Raw genomic sequence first — 24,813 nt, forward strand, 5'->3', positions numbered from 1 at the left:
TTTTTTTTCGTTTGCGAGCAAACACAATTATATTATTATGGAAACGTGGTAATATTTATTGTAAAAAAAATTAAGAATTTATCAGCCTTCATATTCAATAGGCTTCTTATAGTTAATAGCTTTCTGACAATAAAAAACAGCCTAATTTGTCAAGCGATTTTCACTTTATTTTGCTATCATTAACCGACTTCCAAAAAAGGAGGAGGTTCTCAATTCGACTGTATTTTTTTTTTAAGTATGTTACATCAGAACTTTTGACCGTGTGGACCGATTTCGACAAATTTCTTTTTAATCGAAAGGTGGTGTGTGTCAATTGGTCCCATTTAAATTTATTTGAGATCTAACGACTACTTTTCGAGTTATATCAAATAATGCGTTTTTACTTGACGCTTTTTTCGTCGACCTACGTTGTATTATACCGCATAACTTTCTACTGGATGTACCGATTTTGACAATTCTTTTTTTGTTGGAAAGGAGATATCCCTAGTTTAGTTCCATGATAAGGAAACCAGGATCTGATGATGGGATCCCAGAGAAATCGAGGGAAACTCTCGAAAATCCGCAATTACTTTTTACTGGGTGTACCGATTTTGATAATTCTTTTTTTGTTGAAAAGAAGATATCCCTATTTTAGTATCATGATAAGGAAATCAGGACCTGATGATGGGATCTCAGAGAAATCGAGGGAAACTCTTGAAAATCCGCAATAACGTTATACTGGGTGTACCGATTTTAATAATTTTTAATTTAATCGAAAGCTGATGTTTGTCATGTAATCTTTGATAACGCGTAGTTACTTGACTATTCTTTCGTCGATCTACGTTGTATTACTCGTCGATGTAATTGAAGTCGGTTTTTTTTCGTTTGCGAGCAAACACAATTATTTTACATTCAAAACGTAGACTCCAACATATTTAATTTATAGTTTGCCGTGTATTCTGTATAAGTTTGCATTTTATAGCATATTAATGCAATCGTTGTAAAAATGTAGAGGTTTAAGAATAAGCGCTTCCAGTACTTTTCGTTGAGAGAGTAAATTACATCCAGAGGCGGGCAAAAGTATATTTAGAAACGATTCGTGAATGAAATAAATTATTTAGGATCTTATAAATAAACACAAACAGACTGTTCCACATAGTGAAAAGTGCAATAGATCTACAGCCTCGACGGGCCCGCGGCTCAGCGCACACTTGAGGCCATTTCAAGATTATTATCTTTCGCTAGTCTCATTTCATCGCACAAAGCGATCTTAACATCTATTTATAAAAGACTAGGCGGACCACGCGAAAAGGTGCGAAGATTAAAGATCGTATCAGTTCGAAGTGCGTTTTCCACATCATACGGGCGACACTTCAAAGATTCACGCCGGTCTGAATTAATGCCACGTTTTGTACGCTATTCTTTTCTAAAGTGCGGGCTTTGATAATAATTTCTAAGCTCTGATAATTATGTGGGCTATATTTATAGATCGTTTTGTCCTCTTTATTCCTTGAATAGCTTAAAATCTCTTACAGTACTTGTATACTTACGAATTTACTGGCAAGGATATTTAAATGTCCATATCACCTACGAAGATCTTCCCACTGATCATATACAATACTTACTAAATGTTTCTCTTTTGCGTTATTTATTATGTATGAAAACCTGTGACGAGATTCTTTCTACAATACAATACAATACTGCTGTGTGGCTTCGGCACTAAAGAATTTAGCCACCCCCTCTCTTCCCGTGGGTGTCGTAAGAGGCGACTAAGGGATAACAAGGTTCCACTGCCACCTTGGAACTTAAGAAGCCGACCGATGGCGGGATAACCATCCAACTGCTGGCTTTGAAATACACAGGCCGAAGACGGGCAGCAGCGTCTTCGGTGCGACAAAGCCAGTACTGCGGTCACCAACCCGCCTGCCCAGCGTGGTGACTATGGGCAAAACACATGAGTTCACGTTATTTTTGGCGTGGGCTTGTGGAGGCCTATGTCCAGCAGTGGACTGTATAGGCTGTAATGATGACAATACAATACACTTTATTGTACACCAAAAGAGAGATAATAAATATAGATTTAAACAGAGTATCATAAGGTACAAAGGGCGACTAGATTCTTTCTACTCATACTAAGTATTGAGAGAATGTTTGATTCGTTACATCATCCACTTAGTCAGGACCCATTTTACGTTATTTTAATGATAGCCGTAGGGGAGCGAGGGGCTTGTTGTAACATTTTTCATCAAAACTAATATATCTTGAAATCTATTGATTATATTGCTACTAAATAAAGATGGATGGATGCTGTAACTCTTCCTCTACCCAATAAAGTAAAAATAATACCATAACTATTAGTCATTATTTTACAATCAATTATTTTCTAGAAGAAGTGCGGTGTTACAACTTACCTCGTGCTTGGGGCAAGTTGTAACATCTACCGGGGCAAGTAGTAACGACAAAAAAAAAAAAACGACACTAATACCTGTAATTATTTATTCTTTGTTTATTTTTAACAAAATTGACACCTTTTTAAAGAAGGTATTATGTAATTCTTATCAAAAATCAACTCAAATAGACTTTTAAGTAATCAATGCCTAAAAATTAAATAATTAGCTGTTTTATGTACTTAAACACTACTTATAATCATCATTGCACTTTTATATCACAGTAAGTAATTAAATTATTTATATCTAAGGTATGCTTCGTAATTATCTCTTTTTAACATCTATCTAACAAAGTATTGTACTTATATAAGAATCAACATTTGGTAGGTTTCATTATAATTAAATTCAGTCTTCATCTGAGCAACAATTAATACAAATAAAAGAAATAGTGTCTCCTGTAACACATCCTACATGTGCCCACATCTTACAAATGATACACTCTACCCAATCTTCTTTATTTGAATCTGTATAAGCTTCACTACATACTAGACAATATGTATCTATAAAGAGAGACGTGACATAATCCGAAAGTCTGACTAGCTTACCGAATACTGCATTTTTTTTTCTAAAACTTCAGCTGCCGCTAACTCGTACACTTCTTGGCTTTGTGTTGCCCGCTCTGACTTTCTTTTATACACCCTCATTCTAGAAGAACATAACTTGGGGCATATTGTAACACGTTACATCAAGCCTGGAATTTTGTTACAACTAGCCCCGGGTTTTTGTTACAACTAACCCTAACATAACTATTTAAACAATTTAGTAACCTTAAAAACTGTTACACATTATCAAAGATAGATAAATTTGTATGTAAATAAGATATAGAAAGTATTAAGAATGCAAACCAAAATTTTACGACAGTACAATTTCATATTACCCGGCAAAAATGATGCGCGTGCACAATTTCGCTCACTGCGCCGACTGGCGGGATACTGGCTATGGCAACATGATGCAGCGCGGACGATAGGTTAAATTGAGTCAAAGAAATGCGTTGATAAAGTTTAAGATCCTAGTAAAAGAGCCTGTTACTACTTACCCCTGTTACAACAAGCCCCTCGCTCCCCTACGTAAATAGTTTGTATTTATTAGAACTAATTATAATAACAGTAAATTGGTGTCGATAATTAAATTCAATTCGCATTTTTATTAACAACTTGTAAAAGTTGCTGATAGAAGCACCATCATAATGACTTACGGAACGCTCAACAATACTCGGCTGTGGTTTCGGTAAAATTGATCACCGAGAGACACCATTCAAGATATCGTAACATTAGTCAAAAATAGCAAAGCAGTACAACAAGGCGCTTATACTACTCTTGGTTAGACATAGCGAGGGACACTTCGTATCACGACTGACATCGCATCGCAGAGCGTCGCGCGAACTCAAGACGACATCGACACAGGGCTCAATAATCTGCTGTGACAACTATAAGCCACAGCGTCTTGCATTCCAATCACCAAGAAAACGCTAAAGTACCTACATTGAGCGTGGTGCTCACACTAATTAGTGAAAATTTACCAAATAATATACTCGTCCGAAAACTGTAAATGTTAAACAATATAGTTAAAAATGTGTTAATTTATTCAATAGTGTCAAATAGAAAAATATATTTATTGTGTATGAATAATTGAAAATTGTAATTTTTATCAGAAAGCATTTGACATTCCAAGTAGAAATAAAAATAGAACGACTCACCAGATTGCTGACCAATTAATTCAAAAACAAAAATAATAATTAGAAGTGTCACGAAAAAAATATTGTTCTTTCTTCTTCGACGTCATCTTTTCCAGTCTAAGCGCCCCTTTTTAAACAACTTCAAAAAAGGAGGATGTTCTCGATTCGGTTATATTTTTTATGTTACCTCTTTTGACTGGATGTATCAATTTTGATGATTCTTTATTTGATTGAAAGCTGATGCTTGTCATGAGGTCTTATCTAAATTTAATCAACATCTGACGATACTTTTAGAGTTATTTTTAATAATGCGTATTTACTAGACTGTCTTTTCGTCTACTTACGTTGTACTAATTGTTAATGTAATTGAAGTCGGTTATTTTCGTTTGCAAGCAAACACAATCCTTTTACAGAAGATAAAAATACCTAGTACTCAAATCTCACAGAATCAGAACTTTATCATTTTTTTTATGTTGGTTAAAAAACGCAAAGTTGTAGCTCAAGTAAACACTTATTTCAATTTAAAAATTGTAACAGTGTTTTTGAAAGTTTTATAATTATTCATAAATGTATTGGTTGCGTCTATTTCTTAAGTTATTATTAGAAAGATTATTATTAATGACTCGCTGCTATGAAGCGTTATCTCACAAAGAGATTTCCCTTTAAACTACACTGTCATCCGTGAACACAACAATCCACAGAGGTATCAGAGTACTTTGTTGTTCCTCCCGAGGCTAAGTCCTTTGTTTTCTAAAACCTTCCGAGCTCTTTAATACTTTGTAATGGTGAGACAAATTCTGTGTGCCTTGCTGTCTGGCGATGAGTGAGTTGAGATGAGTTTTTCTTATGTTACTAAATCCCCACTTTGTGGATCTTTTGTCGTCGTTATTTTTGTGTTTTGTTTATGTTTCGCTTGTTATCGCAATTGAGGAAACTTTCTTAAATAAAAACGAGCAATGAAATCATGACACATATTTCGACTTATTTTTTTCGTTTAATTGTGAATACTTATATTTTTCAAAAGAACTTGCTATCGTTTTAATAATTTAAAACTATGACAATTTTACAACAATTATCTATAAATTACTATAACCAATTAAAATTCATTTGTTACTTTTTATTTTTTATTTTATCTCATACTATTTTAATGTAGCATAGAGTATAATTAAGATCTTTCCTGTTTCTTATTTTTAACAGACTTCAAAAAAGAAGGAGGTTACTCAATTCAACCGTATAAATATATATATTTTTATGTATGTTGGGGGATAACTCCGTCGTTTATGAACCGATTTTGATAATTCTTAGATATCCCTGTTTCCCCGGAGATATCCCTAGTTTGGTACCATGATAAGGAAACCAGGATCTGATGTTTTTTTTTTTATGTCACTAGGTCGGCAAACAAGCGTACGGCTCACCTGATGGTAAGCGATTACCGTAGCTTACAGACACCTGCAACACCAGAAGCATCGCAAGCGCGTTGCCGACCCAATCCCCGATCCAGGAGATCCAGGAGAGATGAAACTCTCGAAAATCCGCATAACTTTTTACTGGGTGTACCGATTTTAATGATTTTTAATTTAATCGAAAGCCGATGTTTATCATGTGGTCACATTTGAATTTCATCGAGATCTGATTACAACTTTTGGAGTAATCTTTGATAATGTGTATTTACTTGACTATTTTTTCGTTTACCTACGTTGTATTACTTGTCGATTTAATTGAATTCGGTTTTTCTTCGTTTGCCTGCAAACACAATTATTTATTAAAAAGATATCTACATATGCGTATTTCATTATATATTGAAAAAAAGACAGACCGCTACTGAGGATAGTCTATTTTTATTATCGCACTAGCTGTTACCCGCGGTTTCGTTCGCTTAGAAATTGAATTTCAAATTTACCGAAATACGTGTTAATAAATTTAACGTCAAAAGCCTAAATATAAAGTTTTATACTTTGACTCCCGAAATGGAGCACTTTCTCATTAATCTGTATACTAATTATTATCAACCTACATTATCGTATCAACTTTTCTTATACCCCTTAGACGACCCCCGTAAATTTTTCAATAAGCCTGAAACACATTTTTACTTATTTACAAAGTTTTATATCTCTAATATTAAAAGAATCGAACGGACTTCTATAAAATCTTCCCTAATTCATGCCTTTTAAGGCTAGAATTTCCTTAAATACTGATATATGTATTTATTTATTTTTGATGACAAAACCTTAAAACAAATTTTTAAGGATTTGTCATTAAAAATAACGAATTTATCTAATTTTTTTATCTTATATTTCATCCTTGTACGGGTAAGATATCTACAAACGTACGAAACACGTATTCAATCATTAGACAAAAAATAAATTTTATACTTTTTTTTTCTCAATACTAAAATGATGGAGCTTCTGACACACCTATTTAAGAGTAGAATCTCCATAAACACTGAATTGAATGTCACTGTCAGTGAAAGTCTCATAAAATCGGTTCAGCCGTTTCGGAGATTAGCCCGGACAAGCAGACAGACAAAAATTCTAAAATCGTTCGTTGTGTGTCTATCGTGTACATAAATAACTATACGTATTTGAAAAAAAACACAGTTATTTTGAAATCACAGACAGACATATATCATTTTTATTTATACGTATAGATGTATAGATAGTACAAAGTTTAAATCATTGCACAATAACGTATAGTGGTTATAAAAGTTTTATAAAAAGACTACGCAGGCCTTTGTGAACGCATTGAAGCGTACCTATTAATCCTCTATGTTGAAAATAATACGATACGAGCGTCATGAAGGTGTAAATATAGCATAGCGACGTGCACATTGCGACTTATTATATTTTCATTTTATTTCAATACATATATTTAACACTTATGTATGTACATTTTGAAAATAAAAAATCATAATTTTGTTCAATAAATTAATCTAAAATTTGCACGTAATTTAAATTTTCACTTCACAGATATCTTATACGACAAACAAACAACATATACCTTAGATGTTTTTTGACCGTCAACTCAAATTAGAGCAGGGTGGTTGATCTAACTTTTTTTTTACATAGAAGAAGAGATCTACTATTAGTTGTGTGACGCCTATAGAGTGTCAATATATATGATATATAAGCTGGTTCTTTCAAAAAAATGACACACTGACCAGAATCCTTAGTCACAGCTTGACGGAGTATATTTCGATTATCGGAAGGCATTTGATGCGGTCGACAAAGATTGGAATCGCTGTTAAAGTTATTTTTCTGTTACGTAGTCTCTATCTCCGTAAGCGGAGGTAGCCTTTACAGTTTAACGGACATCTTTCAGAATATGTTTTTCTATGTACGTCAGGTATTAAACCGTCAGTTCCTCAGTCTTTATTTTTACTTAATCTTTTGATTTACCTGATACAGCGCACGTTATTTATCGCAATTATAGGTGACTTAAAATATTTCTTGGTAGTTCTTCTCTTCAGATTGTCAGTTGTTGCAGCATGTTATTGAAACAGTTTATGGAATTAAGTACATGAAATAAACTGATATTTAAAAAAAATTGTGTTCTTGCTGTTGGTGGGTTTATCTTGACGTAATATCTAAAAATTATGGTGGTGATAAAAATATCATAAAATAGCCTTCGAGTAAGAAGCACTTTGAAAAATAACACATTTACCTGGAGTGAGTTACAAGAGGCAAAATACATACGTATTCTGATTTAAGCAATTCTAATTTTTTTTAAAACAGCTTTAATATAAGAAGTATATATATATATTTTTTGCTAACCTTATGTATACGATTCCTTAGAACTAAGAAAATACATTTTTTTGATGAATTATTTCTTAATGAAGTCACATGGTAAATTTCTTACAAAAGATTTCACGTCACGTTAAGCGGTGTACTCAATATACAGAGCAGAGTTGTAGATATGGATGTTAAAATAATTAATTGATTCAGTCTGTAATATCCCACTTCTGGACATAGGCATCTTTCTCCATCTAGGAGAAGGATCGAGCTTAATCCGCTATGCCGCTTCGTTACGGTTTGGCATATAATAATGAAGTTTTAGCATTAATTGTGCTTAATAGTGTAACGTGATCTAACTCTAGATCTATATTATTTGTCTGCCGTGTTTCATAGAATGATCAACGACATGTTGTAACAAAAATTTTGCGTAGTTTGAGGTTTTATTAACGCATAAACTCATAAGATTTGAAATACATATTGCTCTGTAATAAATAAAAATATACATAAGAAACGAAAATGGAATAAATAGTGACTGATAAGAAATACCTACAATTTGTAATGGGAGAGTCTGGTGTATAAAAATTTCATGCTTCTTGTCCCTCCCACTTCAGCAATGCGTATATTAATCAGGTCAGGCAGTGCGACTTTCATAAAGTATCTGATTTAATTACGTTCCAAGTAGTAATTTATTCTAGCCTTTCAATGTAAGAGTTGATATCATTTTTTAATTTTACAGAAAACTGTAGTAGCGTACTGAGCAAAACAGTGACTTTATTTTTAGTTAATTTTAATTTCACGAATTATAAAATATAAAACATTTCGAAGGTTTAGCATAATTGCGTAACGATATGAATACAAATGCTTCAAGCGGATTTAGGTCTGTGTATGACATTTATCATATAGGTAGGTACTTTTGTAACAAAAGAGCCAAATTTACAGGGTTATCTCATTAATTGCTGTAAAGTTTACAAAGGACTGCCATTGTTTGACTGACTTTTAAAGAGTGACAATATGTAAATAAGAAAAACGTTATTTATGTTAATATTTTTATTAATTCATTATACTACACTCGTACTATTAAAAACAATTTGGTTAAAACCTTTACAAGACATTTTAGACTCGTCGTGTTTAATTAAAATTGCTTTTGTAGACACATCACGGATATGTATTTTTGCTGCTCATATTTCATTATCTGAAGCGTCCAATCGTGGCGAATAGGCCTATTGTTTTTAGTCATTGAATGTCGATTTTCATCGAGTATTGGTTTCATAGGGGTTTTTCCTGAAACCAATAGGTCGGAATTGAGTTACTGTTACCGTTTTAAAAACTTTTAGACAATTTATTCGTAAAAATATTTATTATTTTATACATGCAATGTCAAATGAAAATGGTAAATATTTTCTTAGCGAGTCTTAATCGAATTGCTTTCAATGTCGTCGAAGCGAGGAGATAAAACTAATATAACAACGTTGGATACTCTTATCAAAAGATGGTTTAAGTTGTTATTGCCTTCTGGGCTTTTGGCTACTTATTGGAAATTTCTTAAAGATTACGAGTCTTTTGGAAATTTTAGAATTCGTGACAATTTAATGGCCTACGGCAATATTGGTGCGTTGCAAATCTATGTTATGGTTCTGTACTTATTTCTTCTTCTGTCTATACTTATAAAGTCAGCTTTTAATCATTTAAAGACATCGACCATTATATTAATAAATTATTATAGTGTTTAACTAGCTGTACCCGCGACTTTGTCCGCGTGTAATTTAACAAAAAAGTTATTGTTCAGTTAGTATAGTTATAAAATAAATAAAATCCTAAAATAAAAGTAGCTTAAGTTACTCCTTACTATATCAGCTATCGGCTGGCGAAAGTCTTGTCAAAATCGGTCCAGCCGTTTCAGAGATTAGCTGGAACAAACAGACAAACAGACAAAAATTGTAAAAAATGTTATTTTGGTACATATACCGTGTATATTTTAATATTAAAACAAACATTAAAAAATAAACATTTTTTTGTTTCGTTAAATTGTTAAAAATATTAAAATTTAAATTTTGTATTGACGTATTGGACCTTTCTGTAGTAAGTATATTAAACAAGATACATTAAAAGCGATTGAAATTCATGACTTCGTATTAGAGGTATTGAGTGAGTCGTATTTCCATAAATTCGTTTGCAAATAACATGGACTGAGGATCTTCGTCAAAAATTCAACGTTTGAATAATTCAGCAGTCGTTTTAAGATAATTCTCAAATTGGAGGTTTGTCAGTTACGAGTATAATGGAGTAAACTTTTACCGAGTTACTGTTACCAACTTCCAATAAAATTATTAAATATTTGTTCCACGTAACAATAAAAATAATTTATTTTGGTACTATAATACTATAAAAAGAAACTTGTGCCTCGGCATGTTTTATAATGTTTTATAAATTATAAAAGTAAATGTAGCTAATACATCTGTAGTATTAGGTCTTTAAAGTAGAGATAGACGGACGTTCTGTAGTTTAGCGCGTATTGACTGAAAACCGGCGGTTCCAGGTACGATTCCTTCTCGAGATGAAAGGTAGTGTGTGTCATTTGGTTCCATTTAAATTTATTTGAGATCTAACAACAACTTTTTGAGTTATATCAAATAATGCGTTTTTACTTGACAATTTTTTCGTCGACCTACGTTGTATTATACCGTATAACTTTTTACTGGGTGTACCGATTTTGATGATTTTTAATTTAATCGAAAGCTGATATTTATTATGTGGTCACATTTAAATTTCATTGAGACTTGATTACAAATTTTTAAGTAATCTTTGATAACGCGTATTTACTTGACTATTTTTTCGTCTACCTACGTTGTATTACTTGTCGATGTAATTGAAGTCGGTTTTTTTCGTTTGCGAGTAAATGTAATTATTTTATTTATTATTGTCGGTAAAAAAATATTATTCATATTTTATAAACATTTAATGTGTATTTAAATATGATTTCCAAAAAACACGATGTACTAAAAATACCGAGCTAAGCTTAGTCACCCAGGTATCAAAATTTAACAATATAAAAATATAGTAACTTTGTTTGTCTCGTTGTTGTGAATTAAAAAAAAGCAAACATCAAGCACAGTATGCTAAACTTAAAGTTAAGCTTAACAAAAAGTTATGTTTATTGTATCAAATGTCACTTTAACGTTGCTATATTTCATTATTATTAAAAAAAAATTGTCTCTTGTTTCAAAGTCATGGTTGTTAAGAACCGAAAAATAACTTTATCTGTTGCCGTAGGCTGAAATAATGATAAAATATTCACTTTGAGTTTAAGCTTTTAAACGTTTTGACAAAAAATACTTTGTATAAAAGTCAAATATAAGGTCGTTTATTTTATTTTCATAAGTAAGTTAATCAGTACTTTACGCAATTATTTCAATTCTATACTTTTAAATTTAATGTGTTATTAATTTAATGCGGCTGTGGTATAATACAACAATTAACAGAAAAAAATTATAAAAAAAATTTTTATAATGCAAAAAATCATGATTTTAATTAAGATAAAACAGTTCTGTGGAAACCTATATTGCGAATAACAAATACTCTACTCATATTGACAGTATTGTGATGGATAGTATATTACCTTAACCGTATTTGGTTAATCAAACTCTTATGTTTCGGAATCTCTGCAAGAGTTAACTAAAAGTCTCTTCTGGCTTTCGCAAGCCATAAATAAACAATCAAAAACATCTATATAATAAAAAAAAAAGACGTACTAAAAAGACTCGAAGCTTACTTAATGAAAATAAATTTTTAAAACACCCTGCGTAGTATGTTTAAAAATTATTTGCTCGTAAACGAAAAAAAAAACGACTTCAATTCACATCAACAAGTAATGAAATGAAAAGTCAAATACTCATTATTCGGAATAACTCAAAAACTACTTTTAAGGTGTTTGTGGAGAACCCTTCATCATTTACATAAATAATATATAGGTCACACACACTCACACACACACACAAACACGCACACACTCATACCTGTATATATAAATGTATATATAAAAATTATTTCATTAAAGTAGAAAATAAAAATAAAAATTATAATATTGATAAATTTAAATATCGTACAATGTAAATGGACTCGGCCTATTATTAACTTCATTACCGATCAATTGTTTTTCGAATCTACCGACATAAAAATTGTATATATACTTGCTTACGTCTCGTTTACGATCTATGTCTTCGCTTGCTAATTATTTAATATTTAAGTGTAATAAGTGTGAATTGTTAGTGTGTCGTTCAATGTACTCTAATCTATTGTGTTGTGTATTAAACTGTCTCTTAGTGCTGTAATTGGACTTTCTTTTTTGTGTACGACGACCCGGCTTGCATAAAGGTACCTACACCGAAAACTACTACACACCCCTTCTGAATTATAATCATAAGATATAGTGTAGTGAGTAATCTCATCATAACCACCACTACAACCATACCATCTAACTCCATAACTGGTGACCCCGTAGAACACAAAGATGAGTAGTGATAGCGATTCTGCAGGTACCGTCACATCTAGAAAAAGTGAACATGTCACTATGCGTCGAACAAAAAAGAGTCATCTTAAGAGCGGCCGACACGACATATCGCATGACACGAATAAAATTAATTTTAAAGTTCCTCAATTTGCATCTGAGGATCCTGAACTTTGGTTTGCACTTCTAGAAAACCAATATGAAAGCTACAATGTCACTGATGATTTAATTAAATTTGCCACTGTAATCAACAACTTAGATATTGCACATGCGAAGTCAGTAAAAGATATCATAATGAATCCGCCAGTCACAAATCGTTACGACAAGATCAAGAATGAAATTCTTCGACGTCTTTCGGCCTCCCGCGAACTCAAGGTCAAACAATTGTTAAACCAAGAGAAGCTAGGCGACAGGAAACCGTCGCAGTTTCTCCGCCATCTTCAAGATTTGGCTGGCACCTCTGCCACTGACGACCTTATTAAGCAGATCTGGACTAACCAGTTGCCCATCAACCTCCAAACTGTGCTAGTATCCCAGCCAAGTCACTCTCTGGAACAACTCGCGGACTTAGCGGATCGTATTCACGAGCTTACTACACCATTTAATGTCGCATCTACGTCATCAAGTTCTGCGCAGCCTTGCCAGCATAGCGAGATCGCAGAACTAAAGCAGATGGTGGAACGCTTAGCCTTGAGATTGGAGAAGCATACTCAAGGCAGACCTAATCATAACAGGAAAGCCGATAACTACCGTTCCAGACCACAGCAGCGAAACCGATCATCTTCGCGACAAAGATCACGGTCAAACTCCAGCTACCGGCGGTACCCTATATGCTGGTACCATTCGAAGTACGGCTCAAAAGCGCATCGATGCATGCAGCCATGCGATTTTAATAAGCCGGAAAACTCCAAAGGCGGTCGCTAATGACGACAAACGGCTGCCCTTCTTCTACTGGTCGTCTATTTGTCACCGATCGTAACACAAGAACCCGCTTCCTCGTGGACACAGGAAGTGACCTTTGTGTGTACCCACGATCTGCACTGCGTGAAAGGCGCAAGAGGACCGATCTACAACTGAGTGCTGCTAATGGATCTTTAATAGACACTTATGGTTATTGTGAATTAGTTTTAAACCTAGGTTTACGAAGAAATTTTCAATGGCGGTTTATTGTTGCCGATGTGTGTAAAGCCATCATAGGTGTAGATTTTTTCTTCTTCTTCTTCTTCTTACGGTGCCTCTTCTCTACGAAGGTTGGCGACCATCATGGCTATCTTAATCTTCGAAGCTGCAGCACGGAAGAGAGAGCGAGTACTTAGATTAAACCATTCACGGAGGTTCTTCAGCCAGGATATTTTCCTTCTGCCTGGTCGGCGTTTTCCCTCGATTTTTCCTTCAATCACAAGCTGAAGAATCCGATATCTGTGTCCTCTCATTATGTGACCAAAATACTGCAGCTTCCTTTCCTTCACAATCCTCATTATCTCCAACCTTTTATTCATTCGGCGCAGAACCTCAACATTTGTTATTTTCATGGTCCAGGATATTCGGAGCATACGTCTGTATATCCACATTTCAAAAGCTTCTAGTTTTGAACATAATGCCGAGGTCAAGGTCCAACTTTCAACCCCATAAAGTAGAACACTGAATACACAACAGCGCACGAGTCTCATGCGGAGTTTTAGGCTAAAGCGTTTATAGCACAAAATCTTTTTCAGCTTCATAAAGGCACTACGGGCTTTTTCTATACGGACTCGAATTTCCTGTTCGCTACTCCATTGTTCATTTATGTAGCTACCTAGGTATTTAAATTTTTCTACGCGTTCAATTTGGTTATCTTCCAGGAATAGATGTTCATTTATCACTGGGGTCTTGGATACTATCATAAAATTGGTCTTTTTCGTGTTTATTTTTAGTCCGTATTTGTTGCTCGCCACGTTTACAAGATCCAGCAACTTTTGTAGTCCTACAATATTCTCCGCAATAAGAATCGTATCATCAGCATATCGAACATTGTTCACGACTTCTCCATTTATCACTATACCTTCATCGGTTTCATAGAGGGACTCGGCCATGATTCTTTCGGCATAGAGATTAAATAGTAAGGGTGATAAAATACACCCTTGTCGAATGCCACGCTTGATTTTAGTTTCTGTGGATAGTTGATCTTCCACCTTAACCACTGCTTTTTGAGCCCAGTACAGATTAGCAATCACTCTAAGGTCATGCTTGTCGATACCAGTATGTTCGAGAATCTCAATTAGCTGTTCATGTCGTACTCTATCAAACGCCTTTTCGTAATCAATAAAGCATAAGTACACTTTTTTATTCATGTCAAGACATCTCTGAACTAAAACGTTTAGACAGTACTGTGCATCTCTGGTACCTAAGCCATTTCTAAAACCAAATTGCGTTTCTGATATATGTTCTTCGCATTTCCGGTAAATACGAGCGTGTATAACCTTTAAAAAGATCTTAAGAACGTGGCTCATTAAACTAATTGTTCTGTGGTCTTCACACCGTTTTGCGTTTAGTTTTTTGGGTATAGTGATAAAAGTAGATCTCAACCAATCATTGGGGAAAACACCAGTTTTGTAGACCATGTTGAATAGATTTTTGAGGACTAGGGACGATTTGTTGGACATAATCTTTATAACATCTGTGTAGACAGCATCAGGGCCTGTAGCTTTGTTTATCTTTGAAGTTTTTATCGCATTTCTTACTTCTGACTCTAATATCTCTAAATATTCCTCCGGCACCTCTATAACAATATTGTCACTTCTGTTATCCGCGAAAAGTCTCTCTATATATAATTCCCATTGATTAATTTTGTCTTGAATTTTGTGTATTAGATCCCCATTATCATTAATCAGCGCTACAGCGGTCCGTTTTGTTAAAGGTTGTATAATTTCGTTTATTTTCTTAAACATATTAAAGGTGTCATGCTTTTCCGCCAAAGATTCAATTTCTTCGCATTTCACATGTAACCAACTCTCTTTTGCCTTTTGTATCTTTGCATTTATTTCCTTATTTAACTCTATATATCTTTTTTCGTCCAACTGTTTCATCACCCGTCGTTCTTCAAATAAGTCTAGTATTTCGGCTGTCATCCAGTTCTTTTTAATATCCATCCGGGGGGGTTTTAAATATTTCTCTTCCAAACTTACTATCTTTCCCTTTATCTCTTCCCAATTTTGATTTATATCTTCCCCATGCATAGATACGTCACTAAAAACATTATCTATTTCCCTTGATAAAGTATCTTTTATATTTTCTTGTTGTAGTAATCGCATATCCAATTTTTGATGCATTGATTTTTTAACTTTTTTGAGTTTAATTCTTAAGACCCCCACCACTGGATTATGGTCTGAACCCACGTCTGCTCCCGGGTACGTTTTCACAGATGTAAAGCTGTTACGAAATCTCTTATTTACCATAATGTAATCAATCTGGTTGCGCACTATATGTCCCGGTTTATCCATAGGTGACTTCCATGTGTACAAGCGGCGCGGTGGTAATTGAAAGAAAGTGTTTGTGATCACATAGTTGTGTTCCAGACAAAAGTCAACCAGGCGGTCGCCCCGCTCGTTTCCACTTCCCAGTCCAAATGACCCCACAACGTCGTTTTTAGGTCTCTGTCCAACCTTTGCATTCATGTCTCCCATAATTATATTGATGTCATGATTTTTAGTAAGCTTCAGACATTCCATGATGTCAGAGTAGAACGACTCTATAGCGTCATCAGAGCTTTCGACTGTGGGCGCATATACTTGGATAATGTTTAAATTGAATGGATGGCCATTTAACTTTAGTAGAGCCACCCTATCAGTCAAAGGGGTAAAATTAATAACGTGTTTTGCCATCTCTTTCGTTACAATGAAACCAACTCCATTCCAGTGGTGCGTATCGTAATTTCCCGAAAAATAAATCTTATGTTTTCCCCAACCCGTTTCTCCTTTCCCCTTCCATCTCATCTCACTAACGCCTAATATATCCAGTGACATTCTTTCCATTTCTTGTATTGTGTTGTACGTCTTTCCATCCTCGTATATACTTCTAACGTTCCATGTTCCCATTTTAAAAGCACACCCGGGGATTCTTAGCACCCTGTGGCCATTCAAGGCCTGCCGGGGACTCAGGGCCGTTTCCATTTCTGTACTTTCCATGACGGCAAAATCTTGGGACAAATAATACGGTAGTTTCCCCTTGCCTTCCGTATCGCAGTAACCAGGCCGCGTTTGCGCCCCTGCATATCTAGTCAGAGACCCTTCTGATGACTTTCACCTCGGCTTTCTGCCAGTACTGTTTCCGCTGCTGCCCAGATCCAGGGGGGGTGTGCTTATTTAATGGCGGCACTTACTCGCCACGTCACAAGGGTTGTCATTGGGTATATGTAGCATTTTTTAAGTAAGCCTGTCCCACCAGACTCACCACTACACCCTGATAGCCCCTGTCGCTGCTTGGTCGGGGACTGCTAATTTCATATATTCGCAGCTAACCACCATATCTGGTGGCCACTCGCCATCCGCCACCTGCGACCCCGTTGGTAGCCTGCAGCTCAGCCCCAACAAGATAGTAGATTTTTTGGAAGAAGTAGATTTTTTAAAACATTTTAATTTAATTGTGGACTGTCGTAATCAACGCTTAATTGACAATGTAACTTCTTTATCTATTCCTGCTGCTCACGCTTATACTTTTAATTTATGTTCTGTTAAAGTAAAATCAGGTGACAGCAGGTACCACAGTATTTTAAACAAGTTTCCAGAAATTACACGCCCTTCAGGTGTACCCATTGAAATAAAGCATAACACCGTACACTTTATCAAAACTACACCTGGTCCACCTATTTTTTGTACTCCACGCAGATTAGCTCCCGACAAATTAAAGATAGCCAAAGAAAAATTCGAGCTCATGTTGAATAATGGAACCGCACGCCCATCTAAAAGCCCTTGGGCCTCGCCTTTACACCTCGCTCCCAAGAAGGATAGCGATTGGCGACCTTGTGGCGACTACAGAATGCTCAATGCACGGACGATACCCGACCGGTATCCCATTAAGCATATTCACGATTTCGCTCACGCTATTTCTGGGTGTAAAATATTCTCGACCATTGATCTAGAACGTGCTTATAATCAAATACCTGTTTGTAAGGAGGACATTCCTAAGACTGCCATCACAACACCGTTCGGACTTTACGAGTTTCCATTTATGACTTTTGGTCTGAGAAATGCCGGTCAGACATTTCAAAGATTCGTGGATGAGATGACGAGAGGTCTAGACTTTTGTTACTGCTACATAGATGACTTTTTAGTATTTAGTAGAGACGAGGCAGAACACGAGACTCACCTTCATCAACTTTTTACCAGGATGAAGGAATATGGTATCCTCGTTAACACTTCGAAGTGTATTTTCGGAGCCAACGAGGTTACATTTCTCGGATACAACATTTCTGCCGCAGGTGCTAAACCTTTAAATACTAAAGTTCAGGCAATTAAAGAGTTTCCTATACCTACAACAGTGCGTCAACTTCGTAGATTCCTAGGAATGGTAAATTTTTATCGGCGATTTTTACCTCACGCCGCTCAAATTCAGGCACCTCTGAACGCTCTGCTAAGTGGTTCTGTAAAATCGTCTCATCCAATTAATCTTTCTGGCGAAACACTACTGGCTTTCGAACGATGCAAGGAAAGCTTGTCAAACGCCGCGCTACTTGCTCATCCTGATTGCAATGCTCAGCTTGCTCTGGTAACAGACGCATCTTCTTCAGCTCTGGGCGCAGTTTTACAGCAATTTAAAGACGGCTCCTGGCAACCCCTTGCGTTTTTTTCGAAAAACTTAAGCCCTTCTCAACAAAAGTATTCGCCATATGACCGCGAGCTACTGGCCATATACGAGAGCATTAGATACTTTAGGTACATGTTAGAAGCAAGACATTTCGTGGTTTTTACAGACCACAAACCACTTATTCACGCTTTTCGCGATCGAAAAGATAACTGTTCGCCTCGTCAATATCGCCATTTAGATTATATATCGCAATTCACGACCGACATTCGACACATATCGGGCAAAGACAACATTGTCGCCGATACATTGTCTCGTGTTGACGAATTGCATATAGCAATCGATATGGAGACACTGGTTAAGTTTCAGGCTTCCGATAAAGAGCTGTCACACCTATTAAACGGTGAATCTTCACTTCGCTTGGCTAAAGTAAAACTTCCCAACAGCGAATTGGAAGTGTACTGTGATGTCAGTACCTCATCACCCAGACCTTTTATTACTAAGGCCTTACGAAAACCGCTCTTCGACAGACTTCACAATCTCAGCCACCCGGGTGCCAATGCCACGGCTATATTGATCGCTGAGCGCTTTGTATGGAGTACGTAAGGATTGTCGACTATGGGCACGACAATGCTTAGCCTGTCAGCGCTGTAAGGTAAGTCGCCATATATCTTCGCCCACTGGTACATTCAGTCTACCTCGAGCCAGATTTGCCTTCATTCACGTTGATATTATTGGCCCTCTTCCAATATCACAAGGCAAACGATACTGCTTGACAGTGGTAGACCGCTTCACACGCTGGCCAGAAGTAACACCAATGGCGGACATGACCGCTGAAACTGTTGGAAAGGCGCTAATATCGTGGATGTCCAGATTTGGATGTCCAACTGATGTTGTCACCGACCGCGGGCGTCAATTTGAATCCACACTTTTCCAATACCTGGGAAAAGTGATAGGATTTAAACATCGTCGCACTACCGCTTATCATCCAGCGTGTAATGGTATGGTTGAGCGTTTTCACCGCCAGCTTAAGGCAGCAATTATGTGTCATGCTGACCCTAATTGGGTTGACTCATTGCCTTTGATACTTCTTGGTATTAGAAGCTCGTACAAAGAAGATTTACAATCCTCATCGGCTGAGTTAGTATATGGTGAGCCGTTGCGTTTACCAGGAGAATTTTTTCAGACGACCCCTCCAGACTCCACCGATATTTCGGATTTCGCAACCCGCCTTCATAACATCACAGCCAAGCTGAAACCTTCTCCAGCCGCTCGTCACACGAGTGGTAAAATATTTGTTCATTTGTTCACAAAGGCCTACAATCCTCAGAACAAATATTTTTAAGGGATGACTCGGTACGAACATCCTTACAACCCCCTTACTCAGGTCCTTACACCGTTGTGGAAAGAGGTGATAAGACCTTTAAGATATTAATGAACGGCAAGATAGTCACCGTTTCCATAGACCGCCTTAAGCCGGCTTATACAATGGTTGACCCATCTCCTACCCCAAACGCCTACCCTATGCCTAATTCCAACCTTGCGTACCATCATTCGACTCGTCCTGAGCCACCAGAGGCAACCAGCATCCCACAGGAAAGTAAAAAGACAACGCGCTCTGGGCGCAAAGTAACTTTCCCGGACTATTTTCGCCCGTAGTAACGGTCTCCGGGGGGGAGTGATGTGGAGAACCCTTCATCATTTACATAAATAATATATATGTCACACACACTCACACACACACACACACACACAAACACGCACACACTCATACCTGTATATATAAATGTATATATAAAAATTATTTCATTAAAGTAGAAAATAAAAATAAAAATTATAATATTGATAAATTTAAATATCGTACAATGTAAATGGACTCGGCCTATTATTAACTTCATTACCGATCAATTGTTTTTCGAATCAACCGACATAAAAATTGTATATATACTTGCTTACGTCTCGTTTACGATCTATGTCTTCGCTTGCTAATTATTTAATATTTAAGTGTAATAAGTGTGAATTGTTAGTGTGTCGTTCAATGTACTCTAATCTATTGTGTTGTGTATTAAACTGTCTCTTAGTGCTGTAATTGGACTTTCTTTTTTGTGTACGACGACCCGGCTTGCATAAAGGTACCTACACCGAAAATTACTACACACCCCTTCTGAATTATAATCATAAGATATAGTGTAGTGAGTAATCTCATCATAACCACCACTACCACCATACCATCTAACTCCATATGTTGATCAAATTTAAATACGACCACATAACGAGCACTAGTTTTCTACTACTCGGTCTGATCTTTATTTCTGTGTTTTAATGTTTAGTAAGTGATTCTTGTTACAAAAATGTCTTATTTATTCCTTCTGGTCACTGGTTTGACTTCTAAGCAATACAAAATATGTTTTTGGAAGAGAATAAATATTCGGACGTATTCGTGATATATAATGGTTTAAAAACATTTTCGAAATATTCGTCAAGATGAAATTGGTTGTGATGAATTTGGTAATGACTTTGGTACTTGTGAAGTATAAAAAAAATGTGAAAATTTAGTCTTCTGTAGTTCTGAGTTTTAATCTCGCTTCACTATTATAATAATTAACTGAGCAACTAGAGGTGTTTATACAATCCATCACAACAGATCGGTTACCAATACCGTGCATTTAAAAGTCTTGTCAACCATTACAAGGAAACTGCGGAAAAAGAAAAGTCAGATAAAAGTGTAACAAAAGTAGTTTTACTAACAAGTGTTTTGCTACTTTCACAATAAGATTCCGTACCTTCCAAGTTTTTACAGCTCTTCTAATTAGAGTTGCTATGGTGGTTTGAAGCTAAACGACTTTACTGTCGATACCAATGGAAAGAATTGTGTTATATTCCCGCTTTGTACGTGTTAAGCATCTTAATATAGCAATAAAAAAACAATATAGATTTTTTTTATCGTTGTGAAATCTTTTGTGTTATTGGATAGAGAAATAACGTACATTTCTTCGTGTGAAATAAAAAGGTTCAGCAACCGTTCTTAGAGGTTCCTAATTGATTTGGGTTTTTCGATTCCTGCTATTATTAGTTCACTTAGTTCATTAGTGATACATATAGGTATGTATAACATGTTAAATTTTCTATTAAGATGAATGTCTAAGATCAGCTTATCTTGTGGATTACAAGAATGAAAAATACTTTACTGTACCTACACCAAGTATTGTAAATACATTATAATAGGCAGTTTTATCGTTAATAAATTTTTTATACATACTCGTATATAAATTTAAAATTATTAACTTTTAAAATTTAAAATAATACAAAACTTCCACTGCAAAACGCAAAAATCAAAGTAAAAATTCAAGCGTTATTATTCTAAGAATAATATAATTGCTTATATTCTGAGAATAATAATGTATTATAAATGTCGGAGCCACCTCGCTGCTCCACTGCGGGTTTGCGGATATATATGCTATGAGTAACGATGGTGTTTATGATAAAAAACGGGATCGAGAGCTTAACGTAGTCACTGTGGGCAGACCCACAGGGACAGACGGAAAGAAATATTTGAACAAATACAAATATCCATTCCAGACGAGAATCGAACCCGCGACTGCCGCTTTTTTGCTCCTACACCCACCATTACACAAGAGCTGTTGATTTTATTAACAAGCATGATGTATATATGTACGCGCCTAACATTTATGTAACGATTAACGTTATTTATAAAATCGATAGACCACATCAAAATATATTAGTGTGATGAAAATAAACTACAAATAAATATCACCTGAACCGACTTAAACGCTACTACAGAGACTGTACAGGTGGCTGCGGTGTCGTTGAAAGCTATAAAGTATGTTCTATGCGCTTGTGCAATGGACACATTTTACTCTCTTTACCGTCTGATAAAGTCCGACAGTCCTTTGTTCTCGAGCTGTTCTTTAAAATTTAAAAGCGGTCCTTGCAGTAAATTCACCTTCGCCGCCCTGCCTCCCATCCGAGATACCGAGCGATGAATAAATTATAACCACAAGTGTGTCTCGTGTATATCGAAAGGCGATCTCTCTAAAAGATTTTTATGTCTCACTTTTTGTTACTCGCGAGTTAAATTTTAATTATTTAATTTGCGTAGAAAAAGGGTAATTTCGAATAGAACAGTGGGATTGAAATGTCTTACGACCGCTTTTATATTCTTTATCTGCTATTGTACTCTGGACTTTATAGCGAGAGAGTTTATACAATGGCTTACAGGTTAACTTATATATGTACAATACGGTGACTATTTTTAATAAATTTTCTATTATTAAATTTAATGAAATGCATTCTATTTATGTGTAGTTAGTTTATAATTTTACTGATATATTAGTTTTTTACTAAGAGTAAAAATAGCTTTCAAGTTTATAAAACATTTAGAAGTGACAAGGGGTCGCGGATATGTTTGGATTAGTTTTGAGTGTGAGAAACGTTAACATGACTTGTGTATGTCATGTTAACGTCTCTCTTTCCACATTTATGAATATTTAGTAGCAATCGCCCGCGGCTCCGCCTGCGTAGAAATTGATAATATTTACATAGAGGGACTAAAGTAGTGTATAAAACATTAAATCACAACAATTCACGACCTCTTTGTACCACATTTATGGTTCACCTTTCGTGCGTTAGAACTACCAGACTGCTGGCAAAGCTCGCTCTTAATTACGCTTCATGGAAAAGTCGTCTAAAAAACACTCTTCCATGAAGCGTAAGAAAGAAGTTAAGAAACCTCATTCATATCATTCTTAAGCCATTTTTAGGTAATTTCGGTAATATAAACTAATATCCAATTTTACGATACAGAATTTCCGTAAACGCTGGGATAATTATTTATACTAGTGGTCTCTTAGAGGTCGACATTCGACCATAATTAAAGATTTAAATATAAAAAAAAAAAAAAAATAATGAACATAAAGAACCTTTTTTTAAAAAATTTCTACAGACTACAGACTTTCACAATTAACAAATATAGTAAAAGAGTATATAATATGCGTGTTTCAAATACATGGTAGTATGTGTGACGTTTTTTTATTTATTTTATATATTTTTATATATAATTAAAAAAAAATCCTTCTCTATATCTATACATATAATAAAATGGTAGGAAAGTCAGAACTGTTCACTGAATATTTTTTTAAAAGAATACTTGGGATGTGATCTACAATCGATATCGAAGCCAAAAATATAATTTTTAGAATTTTTGTCTGTTTGTCTGTTTGTCTGTTTGTCTGTTTGTCTGTATGTATGTCCGGGATAAACTCAAAAAGTACTGCATGGATTTACTCCAAATTTGGCACGAATATTATTAAGAAGTCGGGTCAACATATAGGCTACATATTATCACGCTATCACCTACGGGGAACGAGCAGTGAACCTTTATTTCTTCAACGCATTCTGTAACAAAGTGTAATCTAACGGCGCATATTTGAATGTTGTTGTTATTATGTTAATAACCACGCTATAAGCTAGCTTCACACTATAAATGAAGACTTTCTGTAGTATATTTAGTATCAGCATTGTACCCGTGCGAAGCCGTGGCGGGTCGCTAGTAAACTATAAGTGTGCAAAATTTCACACTCCTCTATCCGCGCAATTTTCGTAAAAAGGGGTACAAAGTTTTTGCTTCACGTATTAATAAATAGATAATATACAACCAAACTTCTAAAAATTCTACTTCTGATATGACAGAAAAACATTTTAGACATATTTTGCAAGAAAAATACACTTGATTATTTCTTTAATTATTTATTTTTAAGCAACACTTAGGTATAAATAAATTATAATCTGGGTCTAAAAATAAAGGTTAATATAATTTTTTCGTTGAATATCATTTTCGTTGAATAGAAAGCTACAAAAAAATAATAATAATAATTACTAAAAGAAATCTCTCATGCACGTTTCTTGTAAATAAATATGGGTAGATTTTATGAGTAGTACACTCATAACTGTGTCATAATATCTAGGTTATTCATAAATATTGAAGGTTTTAGTAGATCTGTGGTGTATACGTGTCTACCACGGTTCCACAAGGCATCCCAACGGTATCTCATGGTTGTAAATACATCAAGGACCCGTGGTTAGCACGAGGGTAACACGTCGTTAGCTTAGAGGTATGTCTAGGTTCCATGAGGCATCTCAATGACATTAGATATTTTAATAAGTACCACCATCAGAATTATATGTTAAAAAAATTACAATGAGTTACTTTATTTCGTATGAAATATATTTATAATTATTCTTAAAGGTAGTTACAGCATGCGCTTTAGATAATTCAGTTATGTGTTAAAAAAAATAAACATTCAGGGTTCGTTTTTCAACTTTCATTATGATTCATATATAGTAAAGACGACAATCCGATGTTAAACACATGCCCCGTGATTTTATTTATGTATCGCTTTAATTGAATTAAAAAGAGAGGAATAAAGTGTAGTATGTGATCAGCTGACTCCATTTGACATTTGTTAACCTCCGACAGAAGAAGAGGGATGTTATAAATTTGACGCGAATGCATGTCTGTGTATCTGTCTGCGGTATCGTAGCTCTCGCATGGATTGATCGATTTCGATTTTTTTCCGGTGTAAACGAGTTTACTTGTGGAGGTTATTTTGAAGAGTTTCTTACTTATTCCTTGAAAAGAGCTCTTTTCAAAAATGATGTAAGGTGTTGAAATGTGCATGA

General features: G+C 35.2%; 2 protein-coding genes across 2 annotated transcripts; both read left to right on the forward strand.

Annotated features, from left to right (window-relative positions):
* The first annotated feature begins 12,339 nt into the window (after positions 1 to 12,339).
* Positions 12,340 to 13,260, forward strand: LOC123654734. The gene has a single exon (XM_045590619.1). The coding sequence runs from the start codon at positions 12,340 to 12,342 to the stop codon at positions 13,258 to 13,260; it is 921 nt and encodes a 306-aa protein (XP_045446575.1).
* Positions 13,261 to 18,931: 5,671 nt separating this feature from the next.
* LOC123654735 lies at positions 18,932 to 19,459 on the forward strand. The gene has a single exon (XM_045590620.1). The coding sequence runs from the start codon at positions 18,932 to 18,934 to the stop codon at positions 19,457 to 19,459; it is 528 nt and encodes a 175-aa protein (XP_045446576.1).
* Positions 19,460 to 24,813: the final 5,354 nt, after the last annotated feature.

The sequence above is a fragment of the Melitaea cinxia genome, chromosome 6, assembly GCF_905220565.1.
Source record: "Melitaea cinxia chromosome 6, ilMelCinx1.1, whole genome shotgun sequence".
In the NCBI taxonomy this organism is placed as follows: domain Eukaryota; kingdom Metazoa; phylum Arthropoda; class Insecta; order Lepidoptera; family Nymphalidae; genus Melitaea; species Melitaea cinxia.

Excerpts from the sequence above, each read along its gene's own strand:
- LOC123654735 (XM_045590620.1), top strand. The coding sequence starts at position 18,932 with ATGGCGGACATGACCGCTGAAACTGTTGGAAAGGCGCTAATATCGTGG.
- LOC123654734 (XM_045590619.1), top strand. The coding sequence starts at position 12,340 with ATGAGTAGTGATAGCGATTCTGCAGGTACCGTCACATCTAGAAAAAGT.